General features: G+C 39.5%; 1 protein-coding gene across 1 annotated transcript in view; it reads right to left on the reverse strand.

Annotated features, from left to right (window-relative positions):
* ush2a (Usher syndrome 2A (autosomal recessive, mild)) overlaps positions 1–20,151 on the reverse strand; it is a 156,242-nt gene that overhangs the window by 107,095 nt on the left and 28,996 nt on the right. Inside the window, exons 15-28 of the mRNA XM_088413582.1 lie at positions 19,819–20,102; positions 19,277–19,502; positions 19,062–19,199; positions 18,795–18,975; positions 17,803–17,966; positions 17,557–17,715; positions 17,242–17,470; positions 17,017–17,140; positions 16,766–16,913; positions 13,877–14,158; positions 12,409–12,584; positions 12,184–12,331; positions 5,935–6,041; positions 5,477–5,600 (exon numbers count right to left, since the gene is read on the reverse strand). Of these exons, the coding sequence (XP_088269708.1) occupies positions 5,477–5,600; positions 5,935–6,041; positions 12,184–12,331; positions 12,409–12,584; positions 13,877–14,158; positions 16,766–16,913; positions 17,017–17,140; positions 17,242–17,470; positions 17,557–17,715; positions 17,803–17,966; positions 18,795–18,975; positions 19,062–19,199; positions 19,277–19,502; positions 19,819–20,102 (2,490 nt within the window). The remainder of the gene's footprint in view (positions 1–5,476; positions 5,601–5,934; positions 6,042–12,183; positions 12,332–12,408; positions 12,585–13,876; positions 14,159–16,765; positions 16,914–17,016; positions 17,141–17,241; positions 17,471–17,556; positions 17,716–17,802; positions 17,967–18,794; positions 18,976–19,061; positions 19,200–19,276; positions 19,503–19,818; positions 20,103–20,151) is intronic.

The following is a 20,151-nucleotide window of genomic DNA, read 5'->3' on the forward strand; positions in this document are numbered from 1 at the left end:
AATGCAAAGAAGAGTGAAGTCATGACAGATTCCTGACATTACATTAGCCCCCTTTAACCTTCTCTTGGAACTCTCCTGATCTTGCTTTTAACCTTCCAGCTTTTCTTCTTGACCTCTTTAGCATTTCTCTCTTTCTTCCTATTACTGACGCTTGTTTTTCTTTTGTGCATTTCAAGTTATTTTTCATTTTAAACCACTACAGTTTCCATTAACATTTGTAATTGCTGTAATTTCCTGAGGTTGACATTGCGATAAGTGCACATGTAGTCTAATAAGATCAATAGGAACATCATATGAATCATTGATTTTGAACCTTAATTTTTGTTCTTTTTGAGTGTATTTCAGATTATTGCCCAGATGCATGATCGAAAAGCACTTGGATTTGAGAGACCAAACTAATGGCCGAATGTTATCCTTCAGGATCTACTAGTAAACAGCAGAGTTCAATTTTGCGTCATATACAGCATGTTGTCCTGGTCAGAGGAAGGCAAGCAAGCCTTATATAAGTTCAGTTTTTGACACATTAGTCCACAGATTTTTTTCCCAAAAGTCCTGAGGACTGATCACGCGTCTTTTGGCAAAAGTGAGAAGAGCCTTTGTGTTCTTTTGTGCCTCGGACCCCACTCAAGGATGCCATTTTTGACCATTTTCTTTCTCCTAATGGAGTCATGACCTTGATGGAGGCCAGTGAGGCCTGCAGTTCTTTGGAAGTATTTCTAGCAAGAAGAAAGCAAGCAAAATTATCCTTACAACCAAAATCCTCAAAGCTTTTCAAAGAAGGGGGCACATACTTTTCAGGGCGTGGTATGCTTTAGGGAAAAAATCTACATCTCCACTTCACATTGTATTGAAAAAAGTCGTGGAAGTTTTTACACAATCCTATCAACAAAAGCTTTCTTTGCAGATACACCATGTTCTTTGGTAGGTCAATTAGTCCTCACTCAAAATAAATAACATCCTCTAGTGGCTTTTGTCATAACAATTGATTGTTTACACAAATATAATAACGTTATTGTGCCTTTCCGCTACATAGGGAGGGACAGACCGTCAACACACCCTCAGAAAGGTCCAAATGTGCAGCAGCTAAGTAACACTCTGCTCGTGCTCAGCATTACTTCCCAGGGATTCCCCCCAGGACTTGTGCTACTTCACACTGACAACCACTTTGGAGCCATCAACAAACAGACCTGAGCACGCATCTTGACAGGCGTCTGCGCTACACACAGATACACACGCGCGTACACACAAAATCAGCAGAATTATTTCCGACAAGGATTCAGCTAATTGGAAAAGACTTATTACAGTCTAGTCAAAAGTATCTGGGACCACTGCATTTAAGGGTCCTTTCACAACAATGGCTGTGCCTTTGTACATAGTGTGTCACCTGTTCAGTGGTAGCTGTTGGAATGTCCTTGGGAAAGACACTGGACCCTGATCTTATATATATATATATATATATATATATATATATATATATATATATATATATATATATATATATATATATATATATATATATATAAATGGACTTAACCAACATCTAAATCCATATTTGTTCGCACTCAGGGGTAAAATGAGATTTATTCTGTTCAGAATTCTTTAAGCTGTTTAGTTTATAATATTTACTTACCTGTTTACATTATTTAGAAATGTGTGCTTTTAATCTGGAAGGGCGTCCTGTATATCCATTTACTGTTTATGTAAAACTTAGACAATGTCTGACTCAATTCTTGTTTACACACAAAGCCATAAAGATTAGATTTACTGTATTCTGTGAATTCTTTAAGAGTTTTAGTTTGAAATGGGCGCTTTTAATCTGAAAGGCCACACTTATTTCCATTTCCTGTTTTACTTCCAAAGCTGATTAGCTGTCTCACATCGTGTTTTATTTCCCATCGCTCCAAACTTTGTCCTATTGCCCAATTGTGCAAACTGCATTGACTTTGGTCTGAACCAAGCATTATTTATTTCCACAAGCCACACATAGCCTCAACATAAGGATGAAAGATCCGCATGAGGCTCCGGAGCCGCCGGTTGCCAACACCCAACCCTAACCCAATTCAAACCTGTACACTAAAAACAAGTCTTGACCCTCAAAAAAAAGTGCTGAACAAGTGAGGAACCGGCCTAAATTTCCTCACTTGTCCAAAATGTCCTCACTGTGTCGTTAGAAAGCGCAAAATGTTTCTTACAGGTATTGCTGTATACACACACACACACACACACACACACACACACACACACACACACACACACACACACACACACACACACACACACAGGCACACATGTTTTTTTTTTGTAATACTGGCTCAAACCACGGCAGACAAATTCCTTGCATGTTTTTATACTCCCGATACTGATTTAGCGGCTGTGTTGACATTTTATTTAACGAATCCTCCCAAAAAGCTGAGGACAGTTGTCAATGAAAGTGAATCTTTTTCACAGCAATTCTACAATTTGTGCATTTACGTTCCAAAAAAAAAGTCGAGAATGGAGATGATCTACACAATATTTTCAGAGTATTTCGTCCAACACTAGGTTTTAAAATGCAAACATTAATAACACAATATTGATTAAAGTCTATAGTTGTGCCTGTTTTGAAATTTTGGGCTCTCTCTTCTGGGTAAACGGACGAGGTTGTGTGTAATCATCTCGCCAACATAACCTGAATAACTCCAGTCATGTTAGCTCTCTCTCGGCATTAATCAGAGCTTGGCGTATTAATGAGAGCGCGGCAGCTAGCTAATTACACCCATAGATTCTGCTGCAGCCCATTAAATATACAAATGACAGAATTAAAGAGCCCAGCCTCTTCTGATTAATCTTTAAATGGGGAAAAACTAATGATGTCTGTGCAAACTTTCCTTTCACACATTTCTCCCCTCTCCTCTCAACATCAATGCCTGGCAATCAATCATATTAATTAGGGAAAAATAATTTGTATCATTTAACATTTCCCTCTTTCCTGCTCAGTCACTCCAGCGGGGCTGCAAGACTGTACTGTATTAAACGTGACTGGAAATGATCCAAGTCTATTTGTTCCGGCATCCAGTCTTTCTATTTTTTTTTTCCAGCGAACGTTTGTGATGTTTCATTTCTCTTCATTTAATGAAGGCTGAAGAAATACATCTGGATTAGCTGAAATATGAGGATGCATTATAATCAGCCCTTTTCAGGCTCAAATACCAAAGAAATACAAATGAGGAGCGAGAACTGTATAATCTATTTTACAGCCGGTGTCCATTTAAATCCATTATTTCTCTAAGTGTAATGTATTCTACACATATTCCTTCACCAATAAAAGTACAAGTAGGAAGTCCCATCATGGGAATTTTATGTAGGGATGCAGCTTAGAAAAGATGAATGGACTAACATGCATTTATGGAAACATGCACTTAGTCGGTATTCATATCAGTGCACTAATTGCATATACTTATAATCTTCTCTTAGCTAGAGTAAGATTCAGTGTGGTACATACTAACCTTAAGTACCCTGAATTCATTCAGGATTAAGAAGCATCGTTAATCACAATTGAGAAAAAAATCATTTTACAGAAATGGCATCCACCTATCGCAATAATAGCATTTCAAAACCAGTATACTCTGGGGGGATCATTTGGTGGCTGTAACTGGAGGTCAAAGGACAAAAATGGGAGTACAGATGTAAAAAAAAAAAAAAAACAAGACTTACAAAGGAGATAATAGACATAGATAGAGACTTATTACAGGATTGTTCTTTTCCCCCCTCTGAGTGGGGCATAATAGTTTAAGGTGCCATCCAAACGGAATGACTGGAGAAGCGTTAAAAAAGAAAAAACGCTTTGCAGTAATTGGAAATTGAAATGTGACAATCGTCACAGCTCCAAGTTGCTTGGTTTCCGCAAGGCATCAACGATTGACGACTCTCTCCTCCGTGATCAATTGACTCTCGAGGGGGCATTACACTGCATTACATTCATAATCCAATTTGGCTTTGATTTGTTCACTGTTCCGTGCGCTTCGATGGGAATAATTGTCTGTAGATGATGCTATTAGTATTGATGGTTGTAAGAGGGTGATGGTTTGAGGACTGCTGACACATTGATGGTCCACAATAGATCCGGTCTGAAAGTGACTGCCTCATCCATTACTTTTTATGAAGATTGGTGCAGAGGAAAAGATTCCACTAAGACAAAAAGTTTTCTTTGTGATGAATGCCATGTATTCCACTACAAAATACCCAAATACCCATCACTGGGTTAAAAATCTAAGAAAAAAAGTGCAAAGTTGTGGTCTATTTATGCTGGGTAGTGAACAAGGCGCAGAAGAGCTTTTGCCACTCAAATCGCACTGATTAGTATCAGCAGTCATTAATTATGAGCGTCAGACTGGCTGATGTTCTCAGATGAAGCAGAACATGTTTGGCTGAGCAGCTCAACCCTCTAATGATGCCGGTAAACAGAAAGATAATTGTCCTTTAAGATGACTGCAGAAGTCATCCTAAAGAATTGTCACGAGAAGACTGTGATAATGCAGAGTAATTTGTCATAAATGAAAAAAATAATAATCATTACAAGAACAACAACAACAAAACAGTACTAAATACAGCATACATGACAATGGCGCAATAAGCCTATTTAGTCATTTAAGTACGCATTCTGATTGCAGGCTTAAATGTTCCATTTGAGGAAAGTGGGAAGTTCAGTTTTCCCACTTGAATTATCCCAGTTACGACCTCAAAGCATTCAAGTCGAATGTTAACAACAAAGATGGCTGACCATATATACATGATATTAAAAGTGGTCTTCTTTGTCCGCAATTCACAGAGGTTCGAGTGCACTTTGAGTTGGAGGTCAGAAAAGTCACATGTCCCACCATCGAAGAATGCAGCATATGATACGAGTCAAAATTAGAGAGGCATTTGACCAATAGAGAAGGCTCAGGACAACCCTTGAATCGAAAAGCGACCCATCACACTCAAAGCAGAAATATGTGACATATAAAGTACATCAAATACCCGTGGTGAAAGGTTATCAAGCCACGGCCGTTCCTGAAGAAACTGTCGTTTAGCAAGAAACGTAAGATCTGCATCGGACATTTGAGGTTGGATTTATGTGCCCAAACCCAATTTAATTTCTAGAATTTGAGAGTTTTTATTGTTATGTGCATTACATGTGATGTAACCCATACAGTATAAATAGTACACAAAAAACCTTCTGTATATCACCTCCATTCTGCAAGCCATTTTTTACATTTCATTTATTTCAGTTGTTCATTTGATTTGTATTTTTATAATGCAGTAATTATAATTACAAGTGATTTAGTGGATAGGTATTTATTTCTGGAGACATTGTTGTGTGCTTGTCACATTGGGGTAGTAGATCAGATCTTTTTTTTTTTTTCTACTGCCATCATATTGGTAGACATCATATCATCAATATTTGCAGGAGAACTTTTTCTGATCTGTGGATACCTGATTTGACGTGATTTCTTACCTGTGAAGTCAGTGTTAATAGGCAGGGTGTCACTGGGAAACTGGTAGTAACTACTGCCAGAGAACCTGGTTCCTCTGATGAAAGGACCTTGAGGGTCAGAAAGAGACACATCTGTCCTCTCCACCTGAGGAAAAAAAGCGTGACTATAATGACACTTCAAATTGAGACGCAACCTCCATTCCACAAATTAGATGTACATGTAATGTAAATTAGATGTATATTGGCTTGAAAATATTATAATCATCATGAATAATTGAGCTATGGAGGAAAAAGTGTGTTTCATGAGGCAGCCATAATGTTGCCCTTTAATGACAACTCCAGACAGTTCTCACACGAATAAATAAACCTGGATGAAATCAAATATGCCCAAGACATGCGAAGACATCATCTCTCTGTTTCCGATGATGACTCAGCGGTTTGTGCCTGCCAAAAGAGACAAAATCGGCCTGTTTACATACCTGGTACAAAGGGTGTGGTCCATTGAGTTGAGCTGGGACATCCCAGTCTATCTCAATGGTGCTGTCATTGACTGGGAAAAGTCGAGGTGGGGATAACCCTGTTGGAGCTGAGAAGAAATAAGAAGAAACATATGTAGATAGTAACAGTCAAAAGTTTGGAAATATTTTCTAATTCACTGGCTTTTATTTAACATTCAGTACATTAACATGGAGTACATACATACAGTGTGTGTATATATATATATATATAAACACACACCACCATCAAAGTAATATTCCGAATGTTATGTTAGGCATAAATGTAATGTTATGTAATGCAAAAAAAAAAAAAATGTTAATATCTTTATTCCCTGGTTTAGCCCCATAAGGGCAATGAATTATGTAGATCAGTCTTGTATAATGCATAAATATAATAGTGTCAATAATAATAATGATGCCAAGCGTTTTTAGCTTTCTTTTATATTACAATGTTATGCTTTACTTACTTTTGTGCCAGCTGAGTGCATTTAGCATACAGATTTGGATTTGTCAGAGTCCTTTATAGAATGCCAAAGAACATATATTGATATTATCATTTTGCAACTTGGACTTCATAAAAAGAATGGCACTTATCAAGAGACATGAAACCCGTTACATGATGAAAGAAAAAGTATTACACAGGTACAGTTTATTGTTACTTTTTAGTGTGCTTCATTGTACCCACCAATAAGCCTGTTGTAAAAAGTTGAGGTTGGCTTTTAGTTTGATATGCTAATGTTTTTGATGAATATCACTTTCATTTAGCGGAGAGTCAATTTCCTTTCCTTTCCTCAATTTACAAGTTTAGAGGTTGAAATGACATATTCCTTAAAAACACACTTGTCACTACTGGAGGGGTGTTTTCAATGTTTTTCTTATAAATAAATCACGGCAAGACTGGTTGTCATAGTCAGTGTCAATATATTTAAGAATAGAGACTGGAAACAGCTTGTGACAGAGTAACGTACAAATGTGTGTGCATGCATAAAGTGTCACTCCACATTCTTGTGTTTCTCGGAGTGTGTGTCTCCCTCTAATGGTCTAAATGGTTTTTGGTGGGCGTAAATTAGCTCTTGGTGACACAGGTGGCCATCTTCAGTGCACTTCTAATAGAGCTCTTAAAAGGGGAGTGGACGATTTCCCATCTTGGCACATCAAACCATAAATTACTGCCAATCAATAGCTTACCAGTCTATTGAAATTGAGCCGTCGTGACTCTATGAACATTGCCTGCTGCACACACACACAGCACATTTACATTTACATTTACATTTAATCTTATGAAAATAAATACTAAACAAAAAAATATACAAAGCTGAAGGTATACCTTCACATCTATGTACCTTTGTATGTAAATAAATTATCTCTAGTGATGATTTTCAGAGGATGTGTGTGTGAACTTTGTGCTGACCCTTGTGTGTCATCTATATTAATTTACCAAATAACATGTTTTCGACAATGAAACGTTCAGTTCCCTTATCGGTGTGGCCTTAAACACACATATATGTGGTCACGCAAGGTTAACAGTCCAGCAGAAAGGTTAATTTTAGCTGCTGGGATAGTAATGAAGCAGCCAAGTCATGGGGCAGCTCCCGCAAGCCAAAGTGCATGTTGGACTTTTCTGTTTTTGCTACGAGTGACATGTCTTAACAGGCTCTTAAGTGCACAGTTACACCACACGCACAAGTATTCAACTTATTGACATGGTCATCCCTTGCCATGCATATTTCTCCCCTCATGAAGGGCCTTAGACCAATTATGCGTGAATCAATAAAGTCCCTGTTCTGTTGAGTGGTGCTACAGTGTGAGTATGTATGTGTGCAAGTCTCTATGTGTGTGTGTCTTGTAGAACAAGTCTTTATGGATGTAGAATACATAAAACATCACCATCAGCCCCTGATTAGCCACTCACTTTACGTCGTGATCGATAACTTCCCGGAGAGACGCGCACATGGAAACAATTGCAAAAGCTTCAACACATATGGACAGTTTGCATCTGTCTCGGTGTGCACGCTAATGTTTGGTCATGTGCTTCCTTGTAGCTCTGCTGGTTTTGCAGATGCTGCCTGCTCACTTACAACAGATGGCAGCAGCCTCTAATGGCCCGGTCATATGTATGCTAGATTTATTAGCGCATCAGTAACACACTCAAGTGCACCTTACTAGCAATACCGCTTAATGTACCACCTAATGCGTTTTGTGGAATTTTTCCATAGAAATTCCTTCCATACACATAATTGTGTTACATTTGAGGACGTTAACGTGATTAAAAGACATTTTGGTCAAAGCATGCAAGAGGTTTTATCCGAAACAAGAGGACAGCATTTTAATGCGGGCTGAGTGGCACGTGAGACGTTTGAAGTTCAACCAAAGTCCAAGAAAAAAATAAATAAATAAAGCGGTAAAGCCTCGAGTGCGTTTGTCTTTTCCGTTACCTTTTTGGGTGTGTGCAATACTGATGCTGTGATATCAGTCGCTATGGGGTTGCCATGATCATGTATTTGTCACCTTTTGTCATCTTTATGTATCTATTTTATTTATCACCTTTTTCAGATACAGGCGTATCTTGTATTTACTGTTGTGACTGGTGTGTTGCTTATCAGTTGCCACACAGTTGCTATGGTTCCTTAGATTTCTTGAATATGTCATGTAGGATTGATGTCTGAAAGTATGTAAGCTCTTCTTTCTCAACGACATGCCACATTCCCCAATACATGCATGGTAGGTATATTGGACATTCCAAATTGTCCTTATGTGTTTTTTGTGTTGAGTGTTTTTTTTTTTTTTTTTGTCTGTTTGATCCGCCGGCATTTGGCTGGCAACTAACTCATGGTCTGTTACCTGAAGAAAGCCAGGTTCTAGCAATCCTGCAACCCTAGTGAGGATAAGAAATGAATGGATGGATGGATAAATTGTAATTCAAACTCAACAGCTGTCATGTCAAGCTGTCTTCCTAGTTACTTTCCATGTCTAGTTTCCGAGTCAAGTTTTGACTTTCCTATAGTGTCATATCTAATTGTGGATCCAAATTCTGCATGTCATGTGGCATCCGGCTGGCAAATAGGATATATGAACCAGAAATAAAACTTGTTGCGTATCTGCTCTCATCTTCTGTATTATATCATTACCCAAAACAGTGTCTCTAACACTATTAAATGAATTAACAATCCACATCACATTATTTCCTATATGGAAACTTGAAAATATGAAAAGATGTTAGCTTTGTGCCTTCCATTTAACGTGTTTGAATGTAATCGGCTCGTTGGTGAAACAGCATAATTCTAAGCACATTTTCTCAATTTTTGATCAAATGAATTTTAGACTAACTCAGTGGCAGAAAATTTAAAAAACCCTATCCCACATTGGTGAACGCTGGTGAGGGTCAACAAAAGAAGAGGCTCTTCCAAGGTCGCAAATTTGACGGCAAATATTTGATGAATGTTATTTGAAAGTTTGCGACTGTAGACGAGCCGTGATGAGATAAAAAAAAAATGCTGCTACAGTCACGACACTCACCATTGTTTGTCCATATGTGGGATAGGAGCTAACGATAACTTAATCTGCCAAAAGAGATCTGTGACTCCATAGCCACCAGTGGCAGTGAATGACAATGAAAAAAAGTGTTTTTCAATTGTGTTGCATAGATTATTGCCCACACTAATGGTGAAAAATATTTTTAAACATAGTGGTATAGACCTTCTCCACCTACTGTATTTAAAACAACAAGAGTATGTAAGAGGCGGTATGGAGAAAGAATGGTTAGCACATCCGCCTCACAGGTAAGAGATCCGAGTTCAGTTCCAGCTCGCACCCGCCCTCTTGTGTGGAGATTCAATGTTTCCCCGTACCCGCGTGGGCTCTCTCCGAGCACCCGAGCTTTCTCTCACGTTCCAAAAACATGCAGGGAAGGTGTATTCGACACTAAAATGTCCTTAGATGTGATTGGGTGCATGAATGTTTGTCTGTCCCTGTGTGCCCTGCAACCAGTTCACGGTGTACCCCGCCTACTACCCGAAGTTGGCTGGGATAGGCACCAGCAAGCCAGCGACCCTAGTGAGGATAAGTGGCAATAGGAAATGGATGGATGGATAAGAATACGTATGCAGTCACCATCATTACTGCCATTTATAAAACAGTAATATTTAAATAAAAAAATATCATAGGCGTTGGAGTATTCTAAATATTGACATTCCTGGAAGAGTCTCAATTGCATTTTCAAACTACCCAAAATAAAGGGTAACGCATGCTATGCAAATTGTTTGAGATAGAAAAAACCTGGCAAACGGCATATGTCGCTATCATTTCTTAGAGTTGAAACAAGGGACATCTTTGGCGTTGGATGAAAAAAAATGGAGGCAACAGATGTGGCTGTTAAAAATACATTCAAAAAGTCAACTGGGTACAATAAGCCATATTGTATTGTACTGTATTACAGTCAAGAGAAGTCTTTGGAATCGCTTAAAACAAACATTGTGGCTGTGTCAACAGATGTAGCCATTAAAAATACATTTAAAAAGTCCACCGATTACAATATGAGGGATCATTCATCATCATAAGCACAGGAAGGACTTTTCAAGAATTGAATGGACTGAGAATATTGCTACGTCGACAGATGTAGTTGTTAAGACTACGTTCAAAAGCTGAAATCCCTCAGCTGCTATTTATAGATGAAAGCTTGTTTTTGTTCGCATGAACCATCCATTGTCTACTCACCCATAGCCATAAACAAAAACAAAAAAGTATAATGAGGAGCAAGACAAAGAATAAGATGGGTGTCTACGAGTGAACAGATGGAAAAGTATGTGAAAGGATCCCCGGTAAATAAGAGAAACACACCCATGCATATTTGCATGCAGAATTATTCATCTTTCTGCTTCCGAATATTTTTTTTTAAAGATAGAAATAACACGAGCTAAGCGCAAAAGGTAACAAAAAAAAGCTAGAAAAGTTTTTCAAAGTGTTGAGAGCAAGTGGGCATTACTTCTGTAATTAATATAACTGTCTTTAAAACAGTTAACAAATTGGTGTTTTTTTTTTCAATATTCTTTGATCTGGAATAGAATTATGTGATCATTCAAAGACCTCTTTACAATGACAACTTTGGGCATTACAACATTCAGTGTTAATATTTGCGCGAAAAATTCTCCACTCAAACTGTACTCTTGTGTAACATATATTGTTTAACAGGAAAGGGGAAGTTATTCAGAGACTTAAACATCGAAGGTGCAGCTAGTGAGACTGCGTAGGGGACCCTTATAGCCGAGGGGAAAAAAGAAAGAAAGTAAAAAAAAACACTCCAGGATTATTTTGTCGATCAAATAGTTCAGAGCGGGTCAGTCAACCTGCGTGGTTGGTATGGAGGAGTAATGATGAATTGACCAATCACCTGACATTGGTACCTATTAGTCACGAAGAGTCTCGGTGATGTGACATGAGTTAATTGAAGTACCATAGACGTCAAGCTTTGCAAAATCAAGCAGAAAGTGGCATACAAAAAAAGAAAAATACAAAAAGAATCATCACAATGCAAAATATTTACAAAATATTTATCTATCCAGTCCGGAGAAAATATAGCGTTCTGCCACTGAGGCTGTACCCGGAGTCAAGCAGTAGCTTTCCAGCTAGCTTGACCGCAGAAGCGACAATGACCCTCTCGCTGCATACAATTTTTCTGGCTAGTCAAAAGGCATTATCCCCATTGCCTGCGGAGGCTCATGGGATGAATTTGGTGAGTTCAGTTATGCCCGCATGTGGACCCGTTACAGACTCATAAATGAATTTGCAGAGTGCAAGACCTGTAAGATGAGCTTCCAATGAGTGAATGCAGTTTCATTTTGTTACGGAGTAGAACTAGTGGAATTTTAAGCTTTATGGCAAAATAATATTTTTGGGTGCAGAATCTTTAAACAAATGTAAAGGTTGTAAAACAGAATATACTAACCTATTTCGGAGTATTTTTTGTGGTATTTTTAATGTCCAATATTAGCATCAATAATTGAGGCCCAGCAGTTGTACTTAGGCCAGGTGTTTGCAGGCACTTTTTTTTTTTTCTTGCACCGAAGCCCACTGTATCACTAAGATGTTAAGCCACTGTCAAGTGCCATGAGTGCCTAATACATTGTGAGTGTCCTCATTGGTAAAAGGTTGCTCTGGTAAATGCTATTGATGACGGACATTTGAGCAGTAGAGTATTGGCTTTTTAGGAGGAAAACAAACACATTTGGATGTTACCTGCTGGTTGGGTCTGTCCAGATCTTGCAAGACTGGTAATGCAGCCTTTCTTAGTGCAGGCTGTCACAGTAAAATTGTAAATGAGGTAAGGCTTCAACCCTTTTACTATATAAAGAGGCTCGGCCGAGGGCCCGAACCGCTGCAGGACCTGAGAAAAAGGCAATTTCATTTATGCAGCAGCAGAGACCTTCACGGCGTTCTATAAAGAGTATGTATGACACCAACCTGGCTGACAACTGGAGGAGCATAGGTGCTGTTGGTCTGTTCAGTCAGCAAATTGACATGATGTTCAATGACCGGCCCTCGAGCAATGACCCCGTGACCTTCGGATGTTCTCCATGTGACTTGAAGACTGGTGGAGGACAATGCAGTCACTTCTGGGGGAGCAATCCACTCTGGAACTAAAAATATTGTTACATAACCTCACTTGTTCAGTGGCTCCACTTGATTTCTAATACTGATGGTTGACACATACAGTCAGGATGTGGTTTTCAAACATGGCATAGCATGTACACACACATGCAAAGAATCACTGATACACACCCAACATTGAAATGATGTTATCATATGCTTATTACCAAGACGCGTAGCTCAGAGTGATGTTGAGGGCAATCGCTTAGTCTTAATGAGCCATATCATCTCTTTGAAATTCAAATACCTTAATGAGGGACCCCCCACCCCCCACCCCAAGAAAGCACACATGCACATTGCACACATACACATTTTTCATTTCTTCCCTCATTTCCCTCATTCTCGCTCACATTATGTCTAACAGTCTGTTGTGTTATTTTTAAATAAAACTCAGGTTTTATTGCATCTGTTGAGTGTGGCTTATTTTTACCAGTGAGCTTTTACACACCATGTTCCGTTTCATTACAAGTGTACTGAATTAGAAAATGCTGCTGCAGTCAGAAAAAAAAAGATAACTACTCAATGCTAGATTATGAACCACACTGCATCTTTATTCCTGTAACATTCTTATTTTAAGAATAAAAAATGCTGAATAACATGAAAAAAGGTATCTCACATTCACCATTTCACTTAACAATATCCTCAACTGTTCTCTGTTGGTATTAATTTTAATTCAGCAGAATTTTTTTTTAACCTGATATTAAGACTTTTCTTCTCATTTAACTTAAGATTTCAATCTTGTTGCACGACTAATTTTTGTGTTCTTTTTTATTTTTGAAAAATAATGTTTCTGACACGCCTCAAGCAAAGCTTTCAGCTTGTGTGATAAAAGGGCCATACGTGCCATAAACCGTAAAAGGAATCATTTGAAATGTAAATGTCTTGTTTATGATTAATGACTTATTTTTCCAATCACGGCTCGGCTTGCAAACGTCAGACGACCAAACACAGAAAAGAGGTGAGCCGTGATTGTTTGTTATCTGAGCCCTGAGCACGTGATGTCATTTTCAGTCAACAGCAAGTGGCACAAAGAGTTCTTAAAAGGTATTAATTGTACTTAAAAAAATAATGGAATAATCAAATTAATTAGACTTTTAGCAGGAAACAAGTAAAGTATCCCGTTAAATGAGTTTGAAAAAAACTCCTGAATATTAAAATGTCGCAAATCACTTTAGTTGGTTAGATGTCGACTTCATCCGTTTTGTTCTTTTTATTGGGGCTAAATGGAAAAAAATAAGTAAAGCAGTTTGTGAATGGAAAAGTGTGACAGACATGTACAAACCTCCCTCGGCTGTGCGTGCGGTGGTCCACCCAGATGTGACATTTCCTGCCATATTGATGCTAACGACTCTCATCTGATAGGTGGAAAAGGCCTGCAGAGCGGCCACAGTGGCGCTGCTCTCAGGGGGCAAAGCTCTGCTGCTGTTGATGAGCTGCGCTTGAGACGGCGTGCTCGGATCCAGCCACCCGGCGCTGACAAATACTCTCTTTTCCGCAGTCAGAGTTGACAGGCCGTGAGGCTCCACTGGCCCCCGTAAAAACAGCTCATACCTTGTGATAACTCCTGTAGAGAAAGCAGTTAAAACGTTATGTGCAGGAGATTAAAAGTGAGCCACCGTAAACGCAGATGTAGCGACATTGATGGACACGTCGACACTCTTTGCCTTCAGAATCTTCAATTCATTTGGAACAATTCATTAGAAACACCTGAACGATTTACCTCTGAAGCCCTCCTTCCCCATCCCCCCAAAATGCTGTCATTATTATTGATTGATTGATTCAATGTTGTAGTATGCAGTATGAAAATGCTTTGCATCATCAGGTTCTGGCTTGAACCCGTAACAAGCTTTTAAGAGTGCAGGCCATCTGTGAAGTAGGTGGGGAGCATGTTGGGAGTAACGTTGCATGAACTTGAACTTTATTTCTCTTCAAAAGCAGCCTGTGGATAACTGCACCGCGCCCTGAACCTGTCTAGACACTTTATTGCTGAATATTTAACCATCCTTGACAGAATGATTTTTTTTTTCTCCCGTCGGGCCATAGTTACGTTCTGGTACCTTACGCTATCAGCATTTACTTGCTGACATGTGGCAAAACTGCTACATTATCGATCTCAGTACAATAACACGCATTATTCCAACAACGCTCACTACATACTGTGTCGCATCGAGAGCGAACTTTCTGAATTGGCCTATTTGTTTCCAACATTCTACCGCAGAGTTAATGAATAAAGGCATCATAAAATAAATAGGATCTCTTGTCTATTCGTGAAAGTAGCAAATGGTATTTAGTAAAAGAGAGGATTTGGGCAAGTAAAGAAAAAACAAGGTTGGCAATTCTCATTTTGTGAAAGTGAAAGCCTTCACACGTTATTCCTCTTTTGACGCGTTTCAACTCATTCCCCGTTCATCCGATTCGCACTGTTCCAATTTCATATTATTCCAATTAATCGTGCAACGACTGCCTCCATTTCTCGTTCCAAATATTTACAGTAATCTAACAATTCCCTGTTTTCCACGCCAAAAATCCCATTGATTTAACGTTGGGTGATTTTACATTTCATATTTACAGCTTTCACATTTTCACTATTTAGCTCAACCATCTCGCTTCAGGGATCATTCCCATAATTCCAGTAATTCATAGATTCCAATATTTTCCCATAAATCCATATTTTTTGACCTTTAATATTTCACAATTAATTTTCAACGGGAGATTTCCCCATTCATTCCCAAGGGGAGATATACCATTTCATAATTTGAATTTTCCCATTTCACACCTCATAGATTCCAATAATTTATATATTTTAATATTTCCCATAATTCTATATTTCCACTTCAATATTCCATTCAAAGATTCCAAATCATTTTAACATTAAACGCTTCTGCCTGCAATGTTTTTGCCTTCACACGCAGTTTCTTCAGGAACTGCACATTTTCTCTTTTTTTTTTTTTTGTTATATGTAATTCTACTTATTTCTCACTTTGTTCTCAATATTCTCATTTTGAAGCCAGAATTTTGGCTTTGTTCTGAGAATGATAGCATTTAAAACAGAATTCTGAATTCATAAAATTCTGAGATTACCTTAAATTGGATTTCTGACCATCAAAATTTTGAAAATTTTCGTCAGAATTCTTGCTTTGAATTGGATAATCGTCATAATTCTGAGTAAGAATACTGCCGATATTTTTTGCTTCTTCACTGGCCCTAGTTGTCTTCCTTATTAATTTTAAACAAATGCTGATGATCTTATCAGATTGTCAAAGGCCTGCACTGACAAGTCCATCTTGGCAAACAACCAAAGGGTAAGCATGCACTTGTTCTGCCTCACCTACATTAATAGGATTATTCAAGTAAGAAAATTACAGTTTAGAATGAGGACAGCACACAACTATGTTGATGCAATGAAAAACATAGGGTCAAAATAGATACTTACTGACCAACCAAACTGAACAGTCATATGTATAGTGCTGTACTAATTGATGTTAGACTGATGTCAAGAACACCACCATGAAAAGGGTTAAAGTCCCGATAAACTGTACTGATGACAGCCAAAATGAGGGCGAGGAGAACAGGAGAGCGCATGTTACTAGTGACACAGATTTAGTGAGAAAGCCTGAAAATACACAGACACATATGGTGTGGAAAAACCCTGGCGTTGTATGACACTGAGCCTTAGAGCCACCACAAAGCCCTCTGGATTTAGCAAAGGCACTTGCACATCTTTGTATTGCAGTTAAACATAGTGGGTGGGGTGCCTCTTGGAAGACTTGAGTGCCAAACACAGCCTTGTCATTCCTGATGACAATAAGCAATGCCAACTATCCTGTTTACATTTGTACGGTAGTCATTTAGGAATCCAAATGTTAAATTGAGATGAATCATTTCAACCAACACCAGATAGCTGCCAAGTGGAGAAATTCACTATGCCTTCATTGCCTCGAGACTGCACAACATTCGTTTGTCGCTGTGAAAGTAGAAGAGAAGATGTAGTCTATGAAGAATGTTGCACATGCTTTATCATGGCCATCCTTACCAGGTTCTGCCACAGGTTAAAGACACTTTAAGAGTCTGTCAGTTTATGGAGAGATTGTGTCACCGTTATAGCAACGCAACAGTACAGGAGGCAGTCGTGAAACTTTTACAGATGTGTGGTAGGTTCAACAAGACTCACCGTTTGGCTGAGCGGGTGGCTCCCATGAAGCAAATAGGGTGTGAGGTCCAGTGGCAGTGACCTTGGGTGGGGATTGGTTTTGTGGGGGGGCAGCGGCTGTCAGAAGTGACAAAGGTGAAGTGGAAGTGCAGCCTCCAGATGAACATGCCTTTCAAGAGCGGAGGAAATATCTCATTTAGTGCAAAAATCCTTGATAAAGCCATAAAACGCCTTTAAAAAAAAAGAAAAAAAGTAGCTGTTTTCTGACCTACCTCCAGAGCAACAGTGTACTGAGTGAAAGCTTTTAGGCCACTTGCCACTGCCTCAGTCGATAAACCTGTGTAGTGAATGACAGGCTCTGCTCCACCAGAAGATTCGGTGGAAGACAACACAAACCTGAGAGAGATAAAAAAATATATATAATTTCATTCTACTTTCTTGAAGGAGTTGAAAATGTGGACAAAAGTATTGGGACAAATACCCTATTTTCATCTTACCTCTCCACTGGGCCCGTGTTATTTGGTGGAGCACTCCAGCGAAAGCTAGCTCTGGTGGGGCCGGGTCGTCCCACAAGGAATAAATGAAGCTGCTCCAATAGAGGCGGTGCTCCTAAGGTTTGGTAGTAAGAGGTTGCGCTAACCGTCTCGCCGGCTACATTAGCCGTAATAAGCCAATAGGAATAATTTGTGTAAGGAGACAAGCCGACATCTGTGAATGATTCAGAGCCTTAAGAAAGATGGCACAAGAAAGGTTGTTAGATGGCTTTAAAAATGACTGGAAATAGACGGTTATAATCCAGTGTGCGCACTTACCGAAAGGATAGTTACGCTGTATGCTGTGCACAGGCTTCCAGTCCCTCATTAGTGTGTAGTTGAGTATGTTTGAGTTTGGGGAGTCAGGTTGAAGCCAGGTCAGATTAATTGAGGAAAAACTGAGAGCAAAAGCAACAGGGGAGGGTTGTTGAGATGGGGCTGCAAGGACACAAAAAGACAACATGACAACAAGTCACTGCGAAAGGCAAAATCTCTGTGAATGTGTGCGAGGGTTGGAAACCAGACCTTTACTGCAGCCATAGACGTTCTCTGCACGTAAAAAGCTTGCTCCATGTTGACATGCATCACATTTGTCCCCAGTAACCAGCAGCTTACACTTACACACGCCTGAATCAGAATTGCAGGAGACGTTGACACTACCCATTGGGTCACATGCACATGGTTGGCATCTGGACAAGCAGTGGGAGAGTGCCATTCAAAGGTGTTGAACAGGATTACGGGCTACAACTGACCATTTTAATAATTGTTGAATCTCTCAATCAGATTAGAAAAATGCTTTAATTCACATTCAATAAGATTACTTTATTTCAAATGGACAACAGAAAATACACAAACATGAATAGATTATGATTCTTTTACTGGTTTGGTAGTCACATTGCAGAAAATAGGCACAAAAAAGTTAAACATTTTTGTGTTTATTTTTTAGTCGTTAAGTCGACTTTTCATGGCGGATGAGAAAAAAAAAATCATATTTAAGAAGCTAAAATTCTGCGCATTTCACCGATGAAAACAAAAAATCTGGTAAGAAAGTCACAAATTGTTGTATACTGTATACACCTCAACATCCGTTTTGTCATACCAGTTATGTCATGACTGGTTGTATGAGTGATAGGTGTTCCATTGAACACCATCTACAGTCTGTTAGCCAACATCAATAACTGTGAAAGTAGTTTCACAAAAACTGCACTCTGTGTCAGTGTGCGTGCATGCGTGACTAACAATGTACAGTATGTGTCTGGGTCACCAGTATGGTGTTATCCTCACTGGGGCAGGGCAGTGGGTGATTATCAGGACAACCACCTCACACTTTCACACACATACACATTCACAATCGACATCTACTTGAGAGTGTTTTGTTCACTCTCTTATGGATTACCAACCATCAGACACACACTGCATTACCCAATGTGGACATGTAAATGTTACCTTACTTGCTCTGTGAAATACCAGATCCTGTTAATAATAAATAGTGCATGCGTTGCTTAGTCAAAAGGTACCTTCCTATGCCAGGATTGAATCCAAAGAAAGTGTCATGACAGTGATCACAGCGTCGCCCTCCCACCGAGGCATGGGCACACACACACTGGCCAGTTTGGCTTTCACACTTGCGTTGTACTGCCCCCATGGGATGGCAGTCACACTCCACACATATGTTCTGATCTGGATCAAGGTAGAAACCTGTAGAGAGGTGAAAAATAGCATTGATTTTGAAATTTTTTTGTCTCTTAAATTGATGCATCCATTTAGCGCTCAAGCACACTCACCGAGTCGGCATAGGCTGCAGTCCGTTCCATAGCGTGTTGGCGTGCACACACACTGTCCTGTAGTGCTATCACACACTGAGCCAGCCACTGTCCCTCTTGGGTCACATATACATGGCAAACAACCCTGGAATGACTCATCTGAAACAATATTCATTAATATTGTAAAATAATGTCTTTCTGAATTACAAAGCATAACCAAAGCGAGCTTTTCTTACTCTGCAGATGAAAACTTGCGTTAAAGAAGTTGGGGGAACAGTTGGTGCACTGCATCCCCTCCACCCCCTCTCGACATGGGCACTGTCCAGTTTGCACATCACATACTCCCTCTGGCATGGTGCCGTTGATGTCACACGCACATGGCAGACAACCCAGAGAGTTACGCTGATCCATGGTGTGGTAACCATGACGACAAGTGTCACAAAGATGGCCTTCCACATGTTCCTAAAATGAAAGCTAACATGTAACATGTATGGCAACCATAGCACAATATTTAGGGTCTTATATCCTATTGTGCTGACTGAAGCTGTTTCCGGCTGTTTGTTATGTTGTTTTGATCAGATACCAATGGGGAGCCTGGAAAAATGGAAGTGGAGGGTGAAACATAATAAAAGGAGGACTTTCTTTGTTCTAGAGTAAAAGGTTTTCCCAATACAAAGAATGCAGTGTCCAGCTGTGTCTTTTTAATAGTTCAATGTGGTGATTTTGGCAACATTGTGTCACATAATTAAAAATAAACGATGAAAACCTGTTAACTTGCCTTGCACACACATTGGCCTGTGTGAGGATCACAGTATGTCCCAGGCACCGTTCCTTCTTTTGAGCAGTTGCAGGGGGTGCAGATCCCCTCCTGCCTCAAACCAGTCAAACCAGGGCCACATGAATCGCAGTGCTGCCCTCCCACCCCAGGCTTACACTCACACTGGCCCCCCTCAGGTTCACAGAACGGGCTGAGGGATCCAACGGGGTCACAACTACACGGGACACAGCCGTCTGCATGGGACAGGTTCCAAAAACCGAATTCACATCGATCGCAAGACAGACCTGTGACGAGAGCAGAACAATGGAGCGAGATGATGACAGCAGCAATAAC

This window comes from Hippichthys cyanospilos, chromosome 4, assembly GCF_059441005.1.
Source record: "Hippichthys cyanospilos isolate Australia breed blue-spotted pipefish chromosome 4, RoL_Hcya_1.0, whole genome shotgun sequence".
NCBI lineage: Eukaryota > Metazoa > Chordata > Actinopteri > Syngnathiformes > Syngnathidae > Hippichthys > Hippichthys cyanospilos.